At 33.8% G+C, this 17,400-nt stretch overlaps 2 protein-coding genes and 1 pseudogene across 2 annotated transcripts; 2 read left to right on the top strand and 1 right to left on the bottom strand.

Moving 5' to 3' along the window:
* The first annotated feature begins 202 nt into the window (after positions 1-202).
* LOC112085260 lies at positions 203-841 on the top strand (annotated as a pseudogene).
* A 1,193-nt stretch (positions 842-2,034) lies between these two features.
* On the bottom strand, positions 2,035-3,567 carry LOC18014644 (osmotin-like protein OSM34). The gene is made up of 2 exons (XM_006396811.2): positions 3,089-3,567; positions 2,035-2,576 (listed from the first exon to the last, which is right to left on the bottom strand). Exons 1-2 carry the CDS (start codon positions 3,484-3,486, stop codon positions 2,306-2,308), a joined length of 669 nt encoding a protein of 222 aa, XP_006396874.1. The 5' UTR covers positions 3,487-3,567; the 3' UTR covers positions 2,035-2,305.
* An 8,171-nt stretch (positions 3,568-11,738) lies between these two features.
* Positions 11,739-12,905, top strand: LOC112085259. Its single transcript, XM_024154461.1, has one exon. It carries the CDS (start codon positions 11,739-11,741, stop codon positions 12,903-12,905), a length of 1,167 nt encoding a protein of 388 aa, XP_024010229.1.
* The last annotated feature ends 4,495 nt before the right edge of the window (positions 12,906-17,400 follow it).

Below are 17,400 nucleotides of genomic sequence, written 5' to 3'. Positions count from 1 at the left end.
GGAATTGGTGTGTATAGTTATGGAGCTTGCATGCTTACTGTGTTATCCGATGGACACTTTCTATGAAATCATTCATTTTTTTTCAATGTTTTTCTTCCTCATGTTCTCTTGTTTAAGCTCTTATGTGGATTCAAGAATCTATCTATCTAAAATTTTTTCAACCTTTTTTTTTCTCTATTTGTCTGAATGTAGTCGAAACGTGATGGATAAGGCAAACAGGTCAAGACAAGTTTCAAAATGGGCAAATCTGGCCAGAGACATACTTGTCATGATCTTCGGTAAGCTCCACGTAAGGAACCTTACCATGGGAGCGTCACGCGTCTGCATCTCTTGGTTTCTTGCTTCTCACAGAAAAACTCTGTGGAACACCGACGACCTAGCCAAGCTCCAACAAGTAGATGAAGGCTTAAGCCTTATGAGTATTTTGATTAAGATCAACAAGTTTTTTGGCATTTATGAGGCACGCAGAAGTCTCAAGATAATCACCAAGTTTTGTCGCTGTTCTCTAATTTAGATTTCTATATACAAGAGGAGAATCTCATGTTTGCTGCTGAGAAGTCAATCTCATCTTTACAACTAAATCATAGAAATAGATTTTTGTGCGCGATATGTTTCTCATACTTACTTTTGTTTCTTAGAATGCCACCATTGAGAAACTTTTTTTATCGCGCTGGTGCTTTCAAACCAAGAATTCATTCCAGTGTGTGTTCAGTCAATGGAAGAATCTTAAAACAATTATTATTGTTCTTGACTATCTCACCGGAAATATATTGAGTTTCAGGCTGTGGGAGAGAACTGTAGTAACCTCACCAACCTGAAATATAATACTTGGGTTCTTTGAAAAAATAAATGCTACGCAAATCGTACGTTACCTCCAGAATCTCAAGAAGTTGAGTTTGCGATACGCCTTGGCATTCAGGTATTCGCTCCGGTTTCGGTTTGAAACCAATTGGTTTCGGATATTTCAGAGGATTAGGACCGGTTTGGTTCTGGTTCGGATATTTGGGTCCGAATTTTTTGCCTAGACATAGAGCCATCATGTAAGTTTTAGTATCCAAATTTCTGAATTTTGAGAACCTATAAATACCAAAAAAAATTAATTTAGTTTGATTCGAGTTTTTTTGAACACAAATTATATTCAAAAACTCAAAAATATACCTCAAAATCCAAAAATATACCCAAAAACCTTTTAAAAAGTAAAAAAAAAATATTCATAAAACCAAAAATATACACAAAATATTTTAAATATAAAAAATAACTAATATTTAAGGGTATATAATTATACTTTGAATAATTCGGAGATTCGATCAGTTCTCGGTTTGGTTCTGGTTTAGTTCCGGTTCTTCAGATATAAAAGTTTAGAATCCATCGGATATTTTTATAAATTTCAGTTCGAATTTGGTATCTCTATTTCATTTTAGTTCCGGTTCGAATATTAGGGTCCAGATTTTTTGTCCAGGCCTATTTGCGATGCTCTTTAGTCAGCAATAAAGGAGTTTTATTGCTAATCACAGGCCTCCAAAATCTAGTGTATATGTTCGATTTTCTGATTTGTTTTCCTGCAAATTAACCCAAGATCTAGTGTTGCCCTCCATCGAACTCACATCGTTCTTGTCTTAGTTTTTAGCTCATTCATAAACTAACAAACACTCTCATTCATCTTAATTTGTTTTATTTCACTCTTACATCTTTGTAATATTTTATTTGATTTTGGTAGATTCGATCCCTTCTATATTATTTTATTTGCTGTGCAATTACAATAGTTTGAATAGGATTTTAATTCTGTGTTATCGGTTACAAATTTCAAATTCTACAACAAAAAAAAAAAAAATACAGCTATATATTCAAATTCTAGTTATACCGAGATTTTTCTTCTTTATAATTTTTTTGACCGGAAAGAAGAGAAACGAGTTCAACTTATACGTAAACATTATTGCCTTTAAACCCTTTCTGAAAAAAAGAAAAGAAAACAAATATAGCGTTCGTTATTATACGCGTTGAAACTTAATAGTCACGTAAATATGATCACACACGTAGACACACATACACACAAACAGACAATAGAGATGAAGAGATATTTTAACATGTGTACCGGAAGAAATGGAAATACAGAAACGAATTCAACTTATACGTAATTGTTATTATTCTTTCTTCTTTTTTCTGTATAAAGGATACATACGTAATTATTATTGCCTTCATTATTATCCATTACGCGTTGATAGTCTCTCAATTATTTAATACACACGTTACACGTACGTGCATACCTACGTACACACTGGTGTTGAGATAGTCTAGGCCCTAGCACCTATCTAGGACAAAACACGACCCGGTAGTTAGTGTTAGTGCAAGTGAAAGTGCTGGACGGGTCGTCTTGTGGATAGCTGTAGGCGTCTGGACACCTCTGTTTGAAGAACCTTGAGAACTCAGTGGCGCCACATGATCCCTGCCCGTTCGTACAACAGTATTGGTTCGTCTTGAACACTGTGCAGGGGTTGTTGCAACCTCCTGTGGCTCTCAACTCGTTTGGACACTGTCCGTTTATGTCCGCGTTACATAGTATCCGCTTGCAATTCGAGCTGGTTGAGCGAAGATTGATAAAAAGAAAGGCAAATTATTATCGCAAGAACTAAATTCAAAAATAAAGAAATAAAAATGACTATGTAATATTTTCTTTAAGTTTTTTTACTATTTTTTTTTCTATTTACCAAATTTCTTTATAGTTTTTTTTTACATTTTTAGTTATTTTGAAGATCTTTTTATCTTCTCGTACACATTTACTGTTTAATCGTTAAATTAGAAACAGTGAAAATTATAATTGAACTTCACTTCAAACTTAAACAAGGAAAAAAAAAAAATCTTGTTACTTCTAAGCGTCCTGACTTTTCCCCTTGGCCGCGTCGATTTTTTAAAATTTTGAGATCTTGCGACTTAAACTTCCATGGGGATATTTAGGCTAAAGTCTCGGTATTCAGATTTTTACGTTTACGTTTAAAGAATGTTCGTCAGGTAAAATTCGAATTTATAACAGCTTAACTTAAAAGAAAAAATTGTAAAACAAATTATGAAAAATTTATGATAATATTCTTACCTAAATTCCATAGGGATGTTAAATCCATCAACAAGTGAGATGTCGTAGAAGTCCATGTTGTTAAATTGGTTCAAAGCGTACTCAGCCAACGTGTTTGGTGGCTGGCCCCAACCGGTGCATTGAAGTCCACCAGTGCAATCACCGGTTTCGCATCGGCCACGTCCCGAAGAGTCAAAATTACATTTTGTCCGACCCCAAATACGTGCCATACGTGTGCCAGCCGCAACATCTAGTGGCCATGACTGGCCAGGATCTAGACGCCGGCCACCTCCAGGGCTGGCGGCGGCCCAAACGGTGTAACCACATTGGTTCAGGATGTCGAATCTGACGGCTTTAGCGGTGGAGATGAGGAAAAAGATGGAGATGATGAACGCCGAGAGTGAGATAATGTTTGCCATTTTTTGTTTTGTTTTACTACTTGTGTGTGTGATCTTTTGTAAACATACACTATAGCTTTATATAGAGGTAGCCAATGGCGGTCCTGGCGTACCACCCTATTAAAATTTACATAATTTGATTATATTTACTAGATATATCATCAAATGACTGAAGTATAATTTCTTTCTGACTAGTGACTACACTCATTTTTCTTTAAGTCCCTCCTCTTTTTTTCTTTCTTTTTTTAGTTATTTACCGTTATTTAATCCACGTAATCAGTGTTTAATAATTAAAGGCTATTTTATGACCAAAGTTTTCCATTCTGTAAACGAATGTCAGAGTCCATTATATTTTTAAATGTTTATGATAGTTCTAGTACTTCTACGAGACGATTTTCTTTACTCCACATGTTCCTCTACAATTAATTACAAGAATATGATCTAGTAGAGGATTATTTTCCTTCAACAAAGTGAATAGAATTCTTTTTCCCTCACTTTTATTGCAAATAGTAAATTTTCAGATGATTTAATCAACCGAAAAAGAGACAGTTCTAAATCTTTTTTAAAAAAGGTTTTTTTGTAAAAAAAACAATATGTTTGTTAGGAGAAAAAAACGGTTCCTTTTTATGAGTTATGTATTGGTAAGTTTGTTTTATTTTTTTATTAGTAGTTTGAATGATTGAAGTTATATGATAATAAATGTTATTTTGCTTTAATCATTTTTATAAATATAAAATGATAGATGGGGCGACTTTTTTTGGTTAAAGAATGGATGGGGCGACTTGACTATGTTACTAACGAAAAGTCTTGTTTCTAGATATGTACTATGAAGAACTGGAGATATTTTTATTGGTAAATCTGGATTGCCACAAAATCTGTTCGTACTGACGTCTGCCTAAATGGATGTGGACATTCAAGTTGTACATCATTTGTATATTTGCTAAGTAATAGTTGAAACTTGAAAGGCATAATTCTTTGGGTCGTCTTTGAAATTATATCACATAATTCATTTAAATGTGGGCCTTTAAATGTTCACACCTAGTCTTTAGTCTTCACCAACTAGGAAGTCGGCTAGTGGCAGTAAATTCGTCCTTCCAAAGAAATTTCAACTTTGTTTCCCTATTAAGTTCGATCTGTTTTGTAAATGATGATTTACCTCCAAAGAGTACTATTAGAGGCTGATCCCAAACAAAAAATAATAGGAGTTGTACTAAAAATAAAAATAAAATAAAATAATAAGAGCTTTTTTATCATTAAATTATTATCTTATTATTATAACGAGAATTGCTATACTGATGATTATGAACCTCTACGCTAAATAGTTCCACTTACACCATATTGAAGTTTTTTCATACGTTTTTCTCCATTAATCTGCAGAACTGATAATAAATCATATTTATTTAGTTTGGAAACTTAAAAACATTAATAAACTCCATTAGGCCAAAAAAGCTTTCACAATAATGAAGCTTATGTATAGATATGTAACTTCTTTGTTAGCAGAAAAGGAAAAAATGTACACACATTTCTATATTCTTCTTAAGTCCCCCTATACGTACTTAATTTTTTCTTACGTTAACATTATAATGTCTACATAGTACATATCTAGAAACAAGACTTTCCGTTAGTAACATAGTCAAGTCGCCTGTCGTCCCATCCATTGTTTTTTTTAATGAAAAAAGCGAAATAGCATTTATTATTACGTAACTTCAAAAATGCAAAATATTAATTAAAAAGTAACAAATTAACCAATACATAACTCCTTAACTGTTACAACTTACTGGTAGGCTTTTGCCTCCAAGTTGGGTGACCAAAATCTTTATTACATGTCTACTTTTTAATATATATTCTTGGCAAACAAGTAATCGAATTTCATACAGTTTTGAGGATGTAATTGTTTGTGGTACCAGAAAAATAAAATTGGAGTTAATAAATGGTTTACCTAAGATTTTTCAAATTAGTGTAATCTAGTGGTTTAGACTTGATCAAATATCCCATATAATTAGACTCGATGGTACTTTTTCATGTTTTAGACTTCTAATTTTTTTTTAATGAATTTTTCTATTTTCCTTACTCCTCATTTCCATATTTGTCTCATTTCTTTTCTTTTTTCTCTGTATTGACTTACCAAGTTGACCTTAAGAAAAAAGAAAATCTATTGCTAAAATTGTTAATAGGTTTATAATCTATTGCATCTGAGGGTATTCACATAGAATTTGAAACAATCTTATTTAAAACCCCAGTAGAAAAACTCTGAACAAAGCCTAGTCTTTTTTAAACTACAAAAATGCCATTAAAAACATAATTCAATCATTGGAAACTATATATTTAGTTATTTTTCTTCGACTAAACCCTAAAATGACAGAGGATTTCTTCCTACGTCGGACTGCTTCCCCTTTACAAGTCTCCCAGACAAAACCCTTATTTTATCCTAACCCAACTTGTTTTTGCTTAGCTTTTGTCTGATTCAAACAAGTGGAAAAGCTAGGTTCATGGATCTCATGATGATTAATGAGAAACGAAGACTTGACTTCACAAAGGCAATGACTTAAATAAATAGCAAAACAATGATAGACGACAAATTTTCACAAAGTTGTCAAAGCATCCAAAAATATCTCGCCATGGACCATAATCGAATTAGTGTAGCAAAGGCACATCATGCACCTAATGAAGACCATCTCCAATTACAATAGCACTGCGATCAACCGTTTGTTGCATTTCAATTTTTTTAATTTATCAATTTGGATGAGCAATTGAGCATCATTCGCATTCGCTACGGAGACCAGGAGTACCAATTTTCCAATATTTGAGAGTAGGATATAGTTAATTTGTCTTACTTAACATTTTAGGGATATGCTTACTTAATTATTCGAAGTATCCGATCTATGATTCATCTTATATGTGCATCGGAATTTTTGGGTAACCGAGTTCATTAATAACAAGTTGGATGAATGAATATTTGGAATTTATCCCTTAAACAAATTTCATGGTATTTTCAAATAATTTCATAGATCCAAATTTGGTTTTTTAAAATTTGTTTTCATTTTGATTTTCAATACAAATAATCATAAACTAAATTTTGGCGCATGTCTTTTTCAATCAGTCATATTTTCAGAAATTGTTTAATCATGGAAATACCTGATTTTGTTGTCGTAAAGAATGAAAATATGCTTAGGACTATTCCAATACTATAATATCTATAAGAAAAAAGAAACTAAAGAAAGTAAAATTCACCTTCAAACTATGAAAAACTATATATGAATAACACATTAACTAAAAGGATGATGAGATTATAGGATGCTTTTACAGAGACTCTAGACTTGGATCAAGTTTTAGATTTAGTATAACAATGAATAATAAAATTGGACCAAAAATCAATTTTACATTTTAAAATCTTATAGATAATTTAAATCTAGATTATTGAAATGTGATATAATCACATATTATCCATTCAGGTTGGAAGCGGGTATATGAACTTCTCGCTTACTTCAACTATACTACAGTTCTTGTCAGTTTGTTTACTTGGAAATTGGTGGTATTGTCTCCTTGATAGCTTTCAGTGATATGATCTTATATAGTAAAAGTGTATTAGGTAATTATTGTTCCCTCTCTTCTTCATTTAGCTGATATATTCTCAAAACATTAATTGGGCTAGGAATTTGATTGGTTTCTATGCAAGTTGGACATATTTAATCTACATGCATGCTCCAACTTGTAAAGGGGTAGAGTATCATAATATTGGGCCATACAATATTTTATTGGGCTATTAATTATGCATAAATTTAGTTATCTTGTATAACTAGGTTTAACAGTTTAGCACATGTATATATGGAAATGTATTAACGTTTTTGAAGAATGAGAAAACGCTCTTCTACTTTCCAGCTTTATATCTCTCTTTTTTTTTCATAAATGCTTTCAAAAATTCAAGTTTATACCATACAACTGTACTTCTGTGATTTTTAAAAATGTGTTTGTTATATAATGGAATTATGCTTATATGCCTAGTTTTTGATTGATTATTTGGAGACCCATGCAATCATGCATATCAAAAAAGTTAAACTCAAGTCAAAGACGTCTAAGGTTCTACAAATCTACAGCGATAACGACGCCAAAATAATTAGTTTTACTCAACGGGTTTTTCTCCTAGCTGCACGAATCGGTCTACATAGTTTTTCGCACGCAATAAAAAATTGAACCGAGTAAGAATCTATTATTAGTCAATCAACTCCATTATTAAAGTAGGGATTTTTTTTACTATGTATATTTTCGTATACCTTAGTCAATCAACTCCATTATTAAAGTAGGGATTTTTTTATCTATGTATATTTTCGTATACCTTCGCACGAATTGAATCTACTCGCAATCTGACACCAATCACATATTCACATTCACGACAAGGGAGAGAGCACACCTAATTAATGAGCTCATTAGGCTTCCATGCAAATTCTACCTAACAAAAATTGAGATGTTATCTTTAAATCTCAAACAAAAGCTATTATTGGTAATCCGAAAATTCTTCTTTTTAACTTCATTTTGCTGATATCTTAACAATCTCTACCCAAAAAGACAAAAATTGTAAAGATTTCATTTCGGAAAAAGAGGATTGGAAAAACAACTTCATATTAACTTCGAGAAACATAGTAAGAAATTAAAAAGAAGTTTGTCTTATCTTTAGAGCATTTTTCGCTAATATTTTGCTAGCTTGTTCTATCTATTCTTTACTATCTCTACACCAAACAAAAAAATCTGGAAAAAAAAATAATTTCTTATTGATTTAACGTTTTTTGCTAATGTTATGCTAGTTTGATCAATCAAATTTTTACTCTCTACACCAAAAAACATCTCTATTACTCGAGTTTTAATATTTAAAATCCTACAACAAAAACTAAAAGCTACTGCCATTTAAAATCCTAATCAAACTGAGAGTTTTATCCCTAATTAACCGTTAGCAAAAGTCCAACTTATTCTTGCATTCATTATTATCCATCAAGTTTGATAGTCACGTAAACATTATCACACGCGTACGCATATATATCTACGTTACTACGTACACACTAGTACACGCTCATACACACATCACATACAATAGAGACGAGTCTCTTAATATATATATGCTCCCAGTAGTATCGAGTCTAATCCTAGGACAAAACACGACCCTGTAGTTAGTGTTAGTGCAAGTGAAAGTGCTGGGCGGGTCGTCTTGTGGATAACTGTAGGCATCCGGACACCTCTGTTTGAAGAACCTTGAATATTCTGTGTCGCTACATGATCCTTGCCCATTCGTACAACAGTACTGGTTCGTCTGAAAAACGGTGCACGGGTTGTTGCAACCACCTGGTGCTCTTAACACGTTCGGACACTGTCCAATTATGTCCGCCGTACATAGTATCCGGTGGCAACTCGAGGTTGTTGGGCTGGAGGAGACAATACAAACCCAAAAAGAGAAAAAGGTTAAATAAGCATTATCGATTCAAAGCGTTTACAAATATAATATTTCGATGGTTATATTCTCTTTTTCTCCAACAGCAAAGAGATATTAACCGATTAAGGAAAAAAGGGTTTAAGAAGAATGTCTTGTTATGCGATTTTTAAGATGGCAAGCCTTGCATCAAAAACAAAAACAGAAAAGGCAAGTACTAGTTAAATTAGTTTTTCTTTTTGTTTGTATGATTGACATCGGTCGCTTTTTTTTCTTTTTCCTGCTTTTTCGCCGTATTCCGCTCCTAAGTCTTCAAACTCTGTCTTATAATGCTGTTTGACCTGAATTGACTCTAACAAACCTAAAAGACTCGAAAAAACTTGAAAACTTGGGATAGAATGCAACACATCAACTATCTTGGACTTAAAGGTTTTGCTTGCCTTTCAAACAAACAGAAAACCAAGCACAAAAAAGAAATTTGAAAACACGAAGACTCACCTTCTCTCTAGAACACTGCAAAGACCCTTCAACTTAGTGATTAACATGCTACAAAAATCAATCCCAGATCACCACCATGAAGTTTTCCGCAAGCATCACAGCCTCCCAGATTCAACCCATAGTTTCACATAATAATCCAAAAGCCATCACCGTTGGGTCTCATCGACGATCTTAATGTCAAGAACCTTCTAGACTCATTCTCATACAATACCATGACAAACCAACCATATAACCATTGGTACTTTTTACTCCCCAGACTTATTCATTTGTCATCTCTTTTTTTTCTTCCTTTTTTTGTTTTATCAAAGATGTAGGGGAATTAATAATGGCGTCACGTGAAATTTTTTCTACCCCTCGTTTCCAACCTGTGTGAGATCATTTCTTTCGTAGTAAAATAGTGGGATCACAAAAAATTTCCTATCCCTTTACTTAGAAGAAAATCCTTTCATCGCTTCTACTTCCATATGTTACTTAGAATAAGGGAGATGAGTACCAATCTTTTCCACACAGGTTCTGATTTGTCAGATAACTCAAACTCTCCGAATACAAGTCATATCGGTGAGATCAAAGCAAGAGCTCAGGAATTAGCTCAAGCTTTTTTAAAATTTTTTGAAAACATTGCGTCTCTGTTTAACATTTTTCTATATCTTTTTCTATTTCTTACATCCCAATAAAAAAAATTATGCAATATCAAACAAAAATTATGGATATTTTCTTAAAAACATATTCGAAATTATAAAAGAGAATTTATACTAAATGATGTAAAACTAAAACAGAAACAATTTGGCTTAAATAGAGCAAACGTAATAGTAACAAGAGAAAACAGCTCTGTATTTTAATTTTCAAGTGTCTGTGGTTAGCTGAATTATTTGTGGTCATTGTTTGGATAGTGTTCAATACATATTTTTACCTATTTTTTTTCCTTTAGTGGTCAATTTTTGTGCAATTAGTTATCTTTTTCTTAAAATGTTGATACTAACATTTTAATTTTTTTGCTGCATAATTTCTGTATTTTACTTTAATTCATGTAATTCTATTTATAAAATCTCATATAAAATATGTTAGAACTTAGTAGCGTATAAGAATTTGGTTTGTAACTTCTGGGTGTCCACAAACAAGAGTAGGGAAAATCTAGTTATACGCATTGGCAGAATCGTCACCCCTATCTTGAAACATTGCAATGTTAATCTTGATGTTCATCCTGAAACATTGAAACGATTGAAGGACCTTATCTCTGCAGCTGCAAATTCTTGACTGGAATATCAAACAATGGTCTTCTAGTTTATGAATTTGAAACTAGAAGAAGACTTCTGCTTCAGATACAGCAAGCTGGACAACGACTTCGACATGTACATTCTCTAATTTATCCCACATCTTCTTGCAAGTCGTGATGTTCATCACTTGATTGGTAATATCATCAGAGAGACAAAGTCGAATCGTCGAAACAGCTTGATCCTGCATATTGTCTCAATCATCTTTTTCAATCTTGTCTGGCTTTTTCTCTAACAGCGCCTTTTCATCCCCTGCTGCGTCAGCAGATCCCTAACTCGACTTTGTCACAAACCGAAAAATTCCCCTTCCCATCGAACCTAGGAACATCGAACTTAGAGAACTTCCCTTCGTCATGGCATAGTTTCGCGGAAAATCTTGAGCTCTGATACCATTTGTTGTGAATCAAACTAAAGAAAGTAATAATCAAAGATAAAAAAATCACAAATCGAGACAGACACCCGTTTAGGGTTTTCTTATTAATTGTGTGAAGTAATCAAATATAATCCATATATACACTACAAGAAAACATTACGATTCCTGACGAAATTTCTGACGGAATATATTTCGTCGGAAAATACCGACGGAATCCCGACGAAAAACTAAAAAATACCGACGAGAAAAAGTTAGACGGAAATCGGTCGCAAATCCCGACCGATTTCCGACAGATTATTGAAATGGTTGTTTTTTAAGGTTTTGTCAGAAATCCGTCGGTAAATTCCCGACGGATTTCCGACGGATTTCAAAAAAGTTGAAAATTCAACCAAAAAAATATACAATTTCGTCGGAAATCTGTCGGAAATTTCCGACGGATTTCCGACGGATTTCCGACGGAATTTGATTCTTTTTAAATTTTCAACTTTCCCGACGGATTTCCGACGGAATTATTAGATCTAGCCGTTGTTGTATCCGTTGAACTAGCCGTTTCTAGCCGTTTTAAAGTTTCGTCAGAAATCGGTCGGAATACGCTCGGAAATGAAGTCAGGTTTTGCTATAAATACCTCTTCTTTCTCATTCCCAACATACAAATCAAGGGTGAAAGAACATGTCTTCTTCAAACCCAAACCCATATAATTATTTTCGATCATGGATGGATAAACCCCATCTTGATCCAACATCGGGAAAACTAACCGATGAGTATGCGAGTGGTATTGAAGAATTTATAACCCTTACGACAAAGAATAGTGAGAGCTCTGGAAATACTAAATTCTATTGTCTTTGTCTTACATGTCGCAATAACAGAGTATACTCTGTTAGAGGACTATGGAATCACTTGTATAGGAATGGATTTATGCCAGGATACAAGATTTGGTATATGCACGGAGAAACTGAATCAATGGTAAATTATTATAGCAGTGCTTCTGGTGTGATAGAAGAACCAACTCCAGATGTTGAGATGGTGAATGATGTAAACGTAGGTAGTATTGTTCAGATGGTGAATGACGCATTTCAAGAAAACGTAGCATCGTATATTCAGGATGGTAATAGAACAGAAGAACCTAATTTAGAAGCCCAGAGGTTTTTTGATATGCTAGATGCAGCTAAACAACCTTTATATGGAGGATGTAGAGAGGGCATATCGCCTTTATACTCTGCAAGCAGGTTGATGACTATCAAGATGGATTTTAATCTGGCAGAAGATTGTGTGGATGCAATAGCTGATTTTGTTAAAGATATTTTACCTGAAGATAATATCTCACCGGTTTCATATTACGAGATTCAGAAACTTGTAAGTGGTCTTGGATTACCATATGAAATGATAGATGTCTGCATCGACAATTGTATGATATTCTGGAGGAATAACGAGCATCGCTTAAAGTACAAATTTTGTCATAAACCGCGATATCAGGAAACAAGTAGCAGAGTACCTGTTCCACATAAAAGGATCTGGTATTTGCCAATAAAAGAGAGGCTGAAAAGGTTATATCAATCAGAGCGAACAGCAGCTCCAATGAGATGGCATGCACAACACAACTCAGATGGAGAGATTGCACATCCTTCAGATGCAGAAGCGTGGAAACGTTTTCAAGAGCTCTATCCTAGTTTTGCGTCTGAGCCAAGGAATGTCTACCTTGGGTTATCTACGGATGGATTCAACCTTTTTGGCAAGCATGGGCGGCAATATTCTTTATGGCCAGTAATTGTCACACCTTATAATTTGCCACCAAGTTTGTGCATGAAACGAGAGTTTTTGTTCCTTACAATACTCGTTCCTGGACCAGAGCACCCCAAGAGATCTCTTGATATTTTCTTATAGCCATTAATTTATGAGTTGAAGCTGCTATGGAAATATGGCATTGAAGCGTATGATGTTTCTCTAAAACAAAATTTTGTAATGCGAGCGGTTCTTATGTGGACGATAAGTGATTTTCCAGCATATGGTATGCTTTCTGGATGGTCTACTCACGGAAGATTAGCATGTCCGTACTGTCAAGATAACACTGATGCATTCCAATTACGACACGGATGAAAAACTTCTTGGTTTGATTGCCATCGACGGTTTCTACCCCCTGATCATCCATATCGAAGGAGCACGACACTGTTTAGGAAGAATAAAAAAAATTATGATGCTCTACCTCCAGAGCCTACAGGTTTAGATATAATCCGACAATTAAGAGATTTTGATGCTGAGAAGACGGTTTCATGTGGTGGGAATGGTCATGTTCCTATTCAAGGATGTGGAGAGTACCACAATTGGAACAAGAAGAGTATTTTCTTTGATTTTCCATATTGGAAAGACCATCTACTTCGGCATAATTTAGATGTGATGCACATTGAGAAATACTTTTTCGACAGCATCATGAATACTGTACTTAATGTGCAAGGGAAGACTAAAGATAATCTGAAGGCAAGATTAGACTTACCTGATATATTTGTTCCCGTAAAGAACTGCATGTTATGGAAAATGGGAAATCATTGCCCCCAGCTTTTCGATTAAATGCGCTTTCAAAAGAAGAATTCTTCGACTGGATTAAGGAAAGTGTTAAATTTTCTGATGGATATGCATCTAACTTGCGTAATTGCGTTGATACTGGAGAAGGTAAGTTGTGTGGGATGAAAAGTCATGATTTGAAAAGTTAGATTTGATAGGTGTAGATTTGTAAGAAAAAATTAGAATTGTTAGATTATAATTGTGGTTTATATGTTTGTAAAATTTTTAGTTTGGAAAAATTATAAGATTTGTTAGATATGTAAAATTATTTGATTTCTAAAATTATTAGTTTTGGCAAAAAATAGATTTGTTAATTTTTGAAATTTCCTATATATATAAGCAACTAATTCTAACAAATATATTCACAAGAAATTATTTATAATTTAGAATAGATTTTTTAAAAAATTTATCAATAAAAAAAAATGTGTTCTCCTATAATTGTAGATAAGAAATAAATTTGTTATAAATTTTATTTAAATTGATTTTTTTGATACATAATGTGTTTTTTTTTTAAAACATAATTATTGTTGTTATAACAACTTTTATTATAACTTTATTTTGTACTTATTTTGTATAATTTTCAAAAATGTTTGTTAAAACATTAAAGTTCTCTTAAAAAAAATTGTTTTTAATGTCTTTTTTTTACAATTTATAAGTTTTTAACTTTAGATAAATTTTTTAAAGGGATTACGGAGAATACCAAGGTCATATATCTGGTACGTCGTCTCAATCCCGGCGACGACGTACCAATGAAAGCTTTTCGTCAAGGACTCATTTGGATACGGATCCCGGAGTCTAATGATAATCCGGAGTTTCCGGAGTTGGATGATATCCCAGAGATTTCCGCGGTTCTGGAGATTCTTCTCATACTCCTCCGTCGTCTGATGCATTCTACACGAGTATTAACAATTTACTCGGTGAGCCCGGACGAGAGTTATGCACACCGCTTGATCCACTTCGGCGTGGAAATGCGACTTGGTAATTAATTATTTTTTCATCTTTTTATTCTTTTGATAATATGTTTATAAAAATAACAAGATTTTTTTCTTAAAAGTTTGGATATTCGAACAACGGGATTAGCAAGTGCATTTTGAGAATGCTGCATTCACTCCTTAAGAAACCGTACAAGACGTTTTCTGACATCCCTATCGAAAAGAAAAACATATGGTTCAAACAGTTTGCGGTAAGTTTCAAACAATTTATTCAATACTCAAATTTTTTCTTAAATTAGTATTATTTCAGAAATTTATTTTTTTTTTCAGCAAGAGTTTACATGGCATCCAAACCGCACAAAGAATGTGGAGGGCTTGTTTCTTGCTGAGTGTGCTAGGCAATTCTCAAGAAACATGTACGAGTGGAAGCAGAATTGGAGGAAGGGGAAAGGCAAACCGAAAGGGTTGAATGCCACTTTCTGGAAACACTACATCCCATATTGGGAAAACCCCGAGACGGAGAAGAAATCGAAGACTAATTCCACAAACAAAAGGAGTGACCGAAAAGGCAAAGGGCAATATGTTCACAACTCCGGATTGACGAGCTTTTTGAGTCAAGAAGACCAAATGGTAAAATTATCTTATTTTTTTTGGGATTTTACAATACGTGTTCACTTTTTATTATAACATTTAAGTGTTTTTTGTTTTTTTAAATAGACTAGAGAGGCTGGAGGAGTGCGTCCAGATCATCTTCAGGTGATGAAAAAGGTGCACACAAAGAAGGGGAGCAATGTGATTCAAGATCCTCTAATGAATGAAATTTATGAGAAGGTGACGCAGACCATCGAGAGCAGTCAACAGTCACAACGTGACTCCTCATCCCCCGTCATTTTGTCGCGCGAAGAAATCAACCGTTTGGTTTGCGAAGTAAGTTTTCTTGGTTTGTGTACCTTTAATTTTCTTTTTGTCTACATTTGCTGTTGGTATTAACAACTTATTGTTTTAATTGTGCAGGAGCTTCCGTTGAAGAAAGGACGCCGACGTGGTTTGGGTAATGTTGTCTCAAGTCAAGAATCTTTCGGTTCTTCTTCTTATCCCGAAGATATCGTCGAGCAAAACGAAGAGCTCAAGGCAAAAGCAGCGGATTTGGAGCACAAGTTAGATGCAACACAACAAGAGCTCACTACGACCAAATCGGAGCTCACTACAACCAGATCGGAAGTCGCAACCATGGCAAGTTGGATGAAGGCGAGGTTTCCTGACTTCCCGGGATTCGGAAGTTCGGGAACGGAAAATCCAGAAACCTAGATTATTGTTTTTTTTTTGTTATTTGAATATTTGAATTTTAAAAATTGTTAAAATATTTTCATTATATTTATAAATTTCAGTTTTATTTATATTTAATTTACAATTTTATTTCTCTGAATTAATGTTTTAAAATTTTTTTTTTTTTGATTTTTCTTTTACCGTCGGAAAATCGTCGGCACTAAAAAAAGGACCGTTGGAAATTCGTGGGAAATGAGTACGTCGGAAATCCGTCAGGAAACAAAAATCGTCAAGTTTGTCGGTTTTTCGTCGGAAATTAAACTCCGACAAAACCAAAACCATCAGAAACTCCTTGGTTTATAAAACCGTCGGGAATCCGTCGGAAAAATGCGTCCTCGGGAATCCGTCAGAAAAGTTGCGTCGTCAGGAATCCGTCGGAAAATTTTTGTCCTCGGAAATTCGTCGAGTAATTGAAGTCCTCGGTATTCCGTCGGATACCCGATAAATTTCCGACGGATATTTTTTCCCGACGAGATGATCCCGACGACTTGTTTTTGTCAGAATTCCGTTTGGAAAAGCGTTTTCCGACGGATTACCAACGGATATAGTCGTCTAAAAGCAAATGTTTTCTTATAGTGATAAGCCATGTATTTATATCCTAAAAAACCGATTCCTAAACCCACTTGATATCCATTAAAGAACCCGTAATGTAGGGAAATTCGTGTAAGCGCATGACTCAATGAAAAACCCACTAGATCCTTTTAGAATACTTTATCACAGAAACAACATGTTTGTTAATGGTCCAAACAGATTATGCTTATTTAATATTTATATGCCTTAGCTTTTGATTGATTAATTGGAGACCTATATCAAAAAGGTTAAACTCAAATCAACGACGTCTAAAAGTCTACAAATATACTGCTATGACGATGCCAAAATAATTAGTTTTACTAAACGATTTTTTTCTCAAAGCTGCACGGCGACATGGTTTTTCGCACGCAACAAAAAATATTGAACTAAGGATCTCTTATTAGTCAATCAACTTCATTATTAAAGTAAGGATTTCTTTTTACTATGTATATTTTCGTATACCTTCACACGAATTGAATCTACTCGCAGTCTGACAGCAATCACAAACACGACAAGAGAAAGAGAGCAGACCTTATCAATGAGCTCATTAGGCTGTCATGAAAATTTTGCTAACAAAAATTGAGATGTTTTCTTTAAATCTCAAACAAAAGTTTTTATTAGTAATCCGAAAATTCTACTTTCAAAACTTGATTTTGCTGATAACTTAACAATCTACCTAAAAGAGATAATATTGTAAATGTTTTATTTTGGAGAAAAAGGATTGGAAAACATTACTTCATATTAATTTCGAGAATCATAGAAACATTATAAAAGAAGTTTGTGTTATCCTTGGAGCAATTTTTGCTAATATTTTGCTAGCTTGTTCTATCTTATCTTTAGAATCTCTTTACCCAAAAAAAAAAAAAACTCTATTACGTTTTAGAATTTAAAATCCTAGAACAAAACCTAAAAACCTACGGCTAATCAAAATCATAATCAAACTGAGAGTTTTATTCCTTATTACCCGTTAATAAAAGCATGACCGGAAAAAG

Source organism: Eutrema salsugineum, unplaced genomic scaffold, assembly GCF_000478725.1.
Source record: "Eutrema salsugineum unplaced genomic scaffold, Eutsalg1_0 scaffold_3, whole genome shotgun sequence".
In the NCBI taxonomy this organism is placed as follows: Eukaryota; Viridiplantae; Streptophyta; class Magnoliopsida; order Brassicales; family Brassicaceae; genus Eutrema; species Eutrema salsugineum.
This window is presented reverse-complemented; position numbering and strand designations above follow the sequence as displayed.

Coding starts and splice junctions, on each gene's coding strand:
- LOC18014644 (XM_006396811.2), bottom strand. CDS start 3,486: ATGGCAAACATTATCTCACTCTCGGCGTTCATCATCTCCATCTTTTTC. Junction 2,577..3,088: donor AACATCCCTATGGAATTTAG/GTAAGAATATTA, acceptor TCGCTCAACCAG/CTCGAATTGCAAGCGGATAC.
- LOC112085259 (XM_024154461.1), top strand. CDS start 11,739: ATGGATAAACCCCATCTTGATCCAACATCGGGAAAACTAACCGATGAG.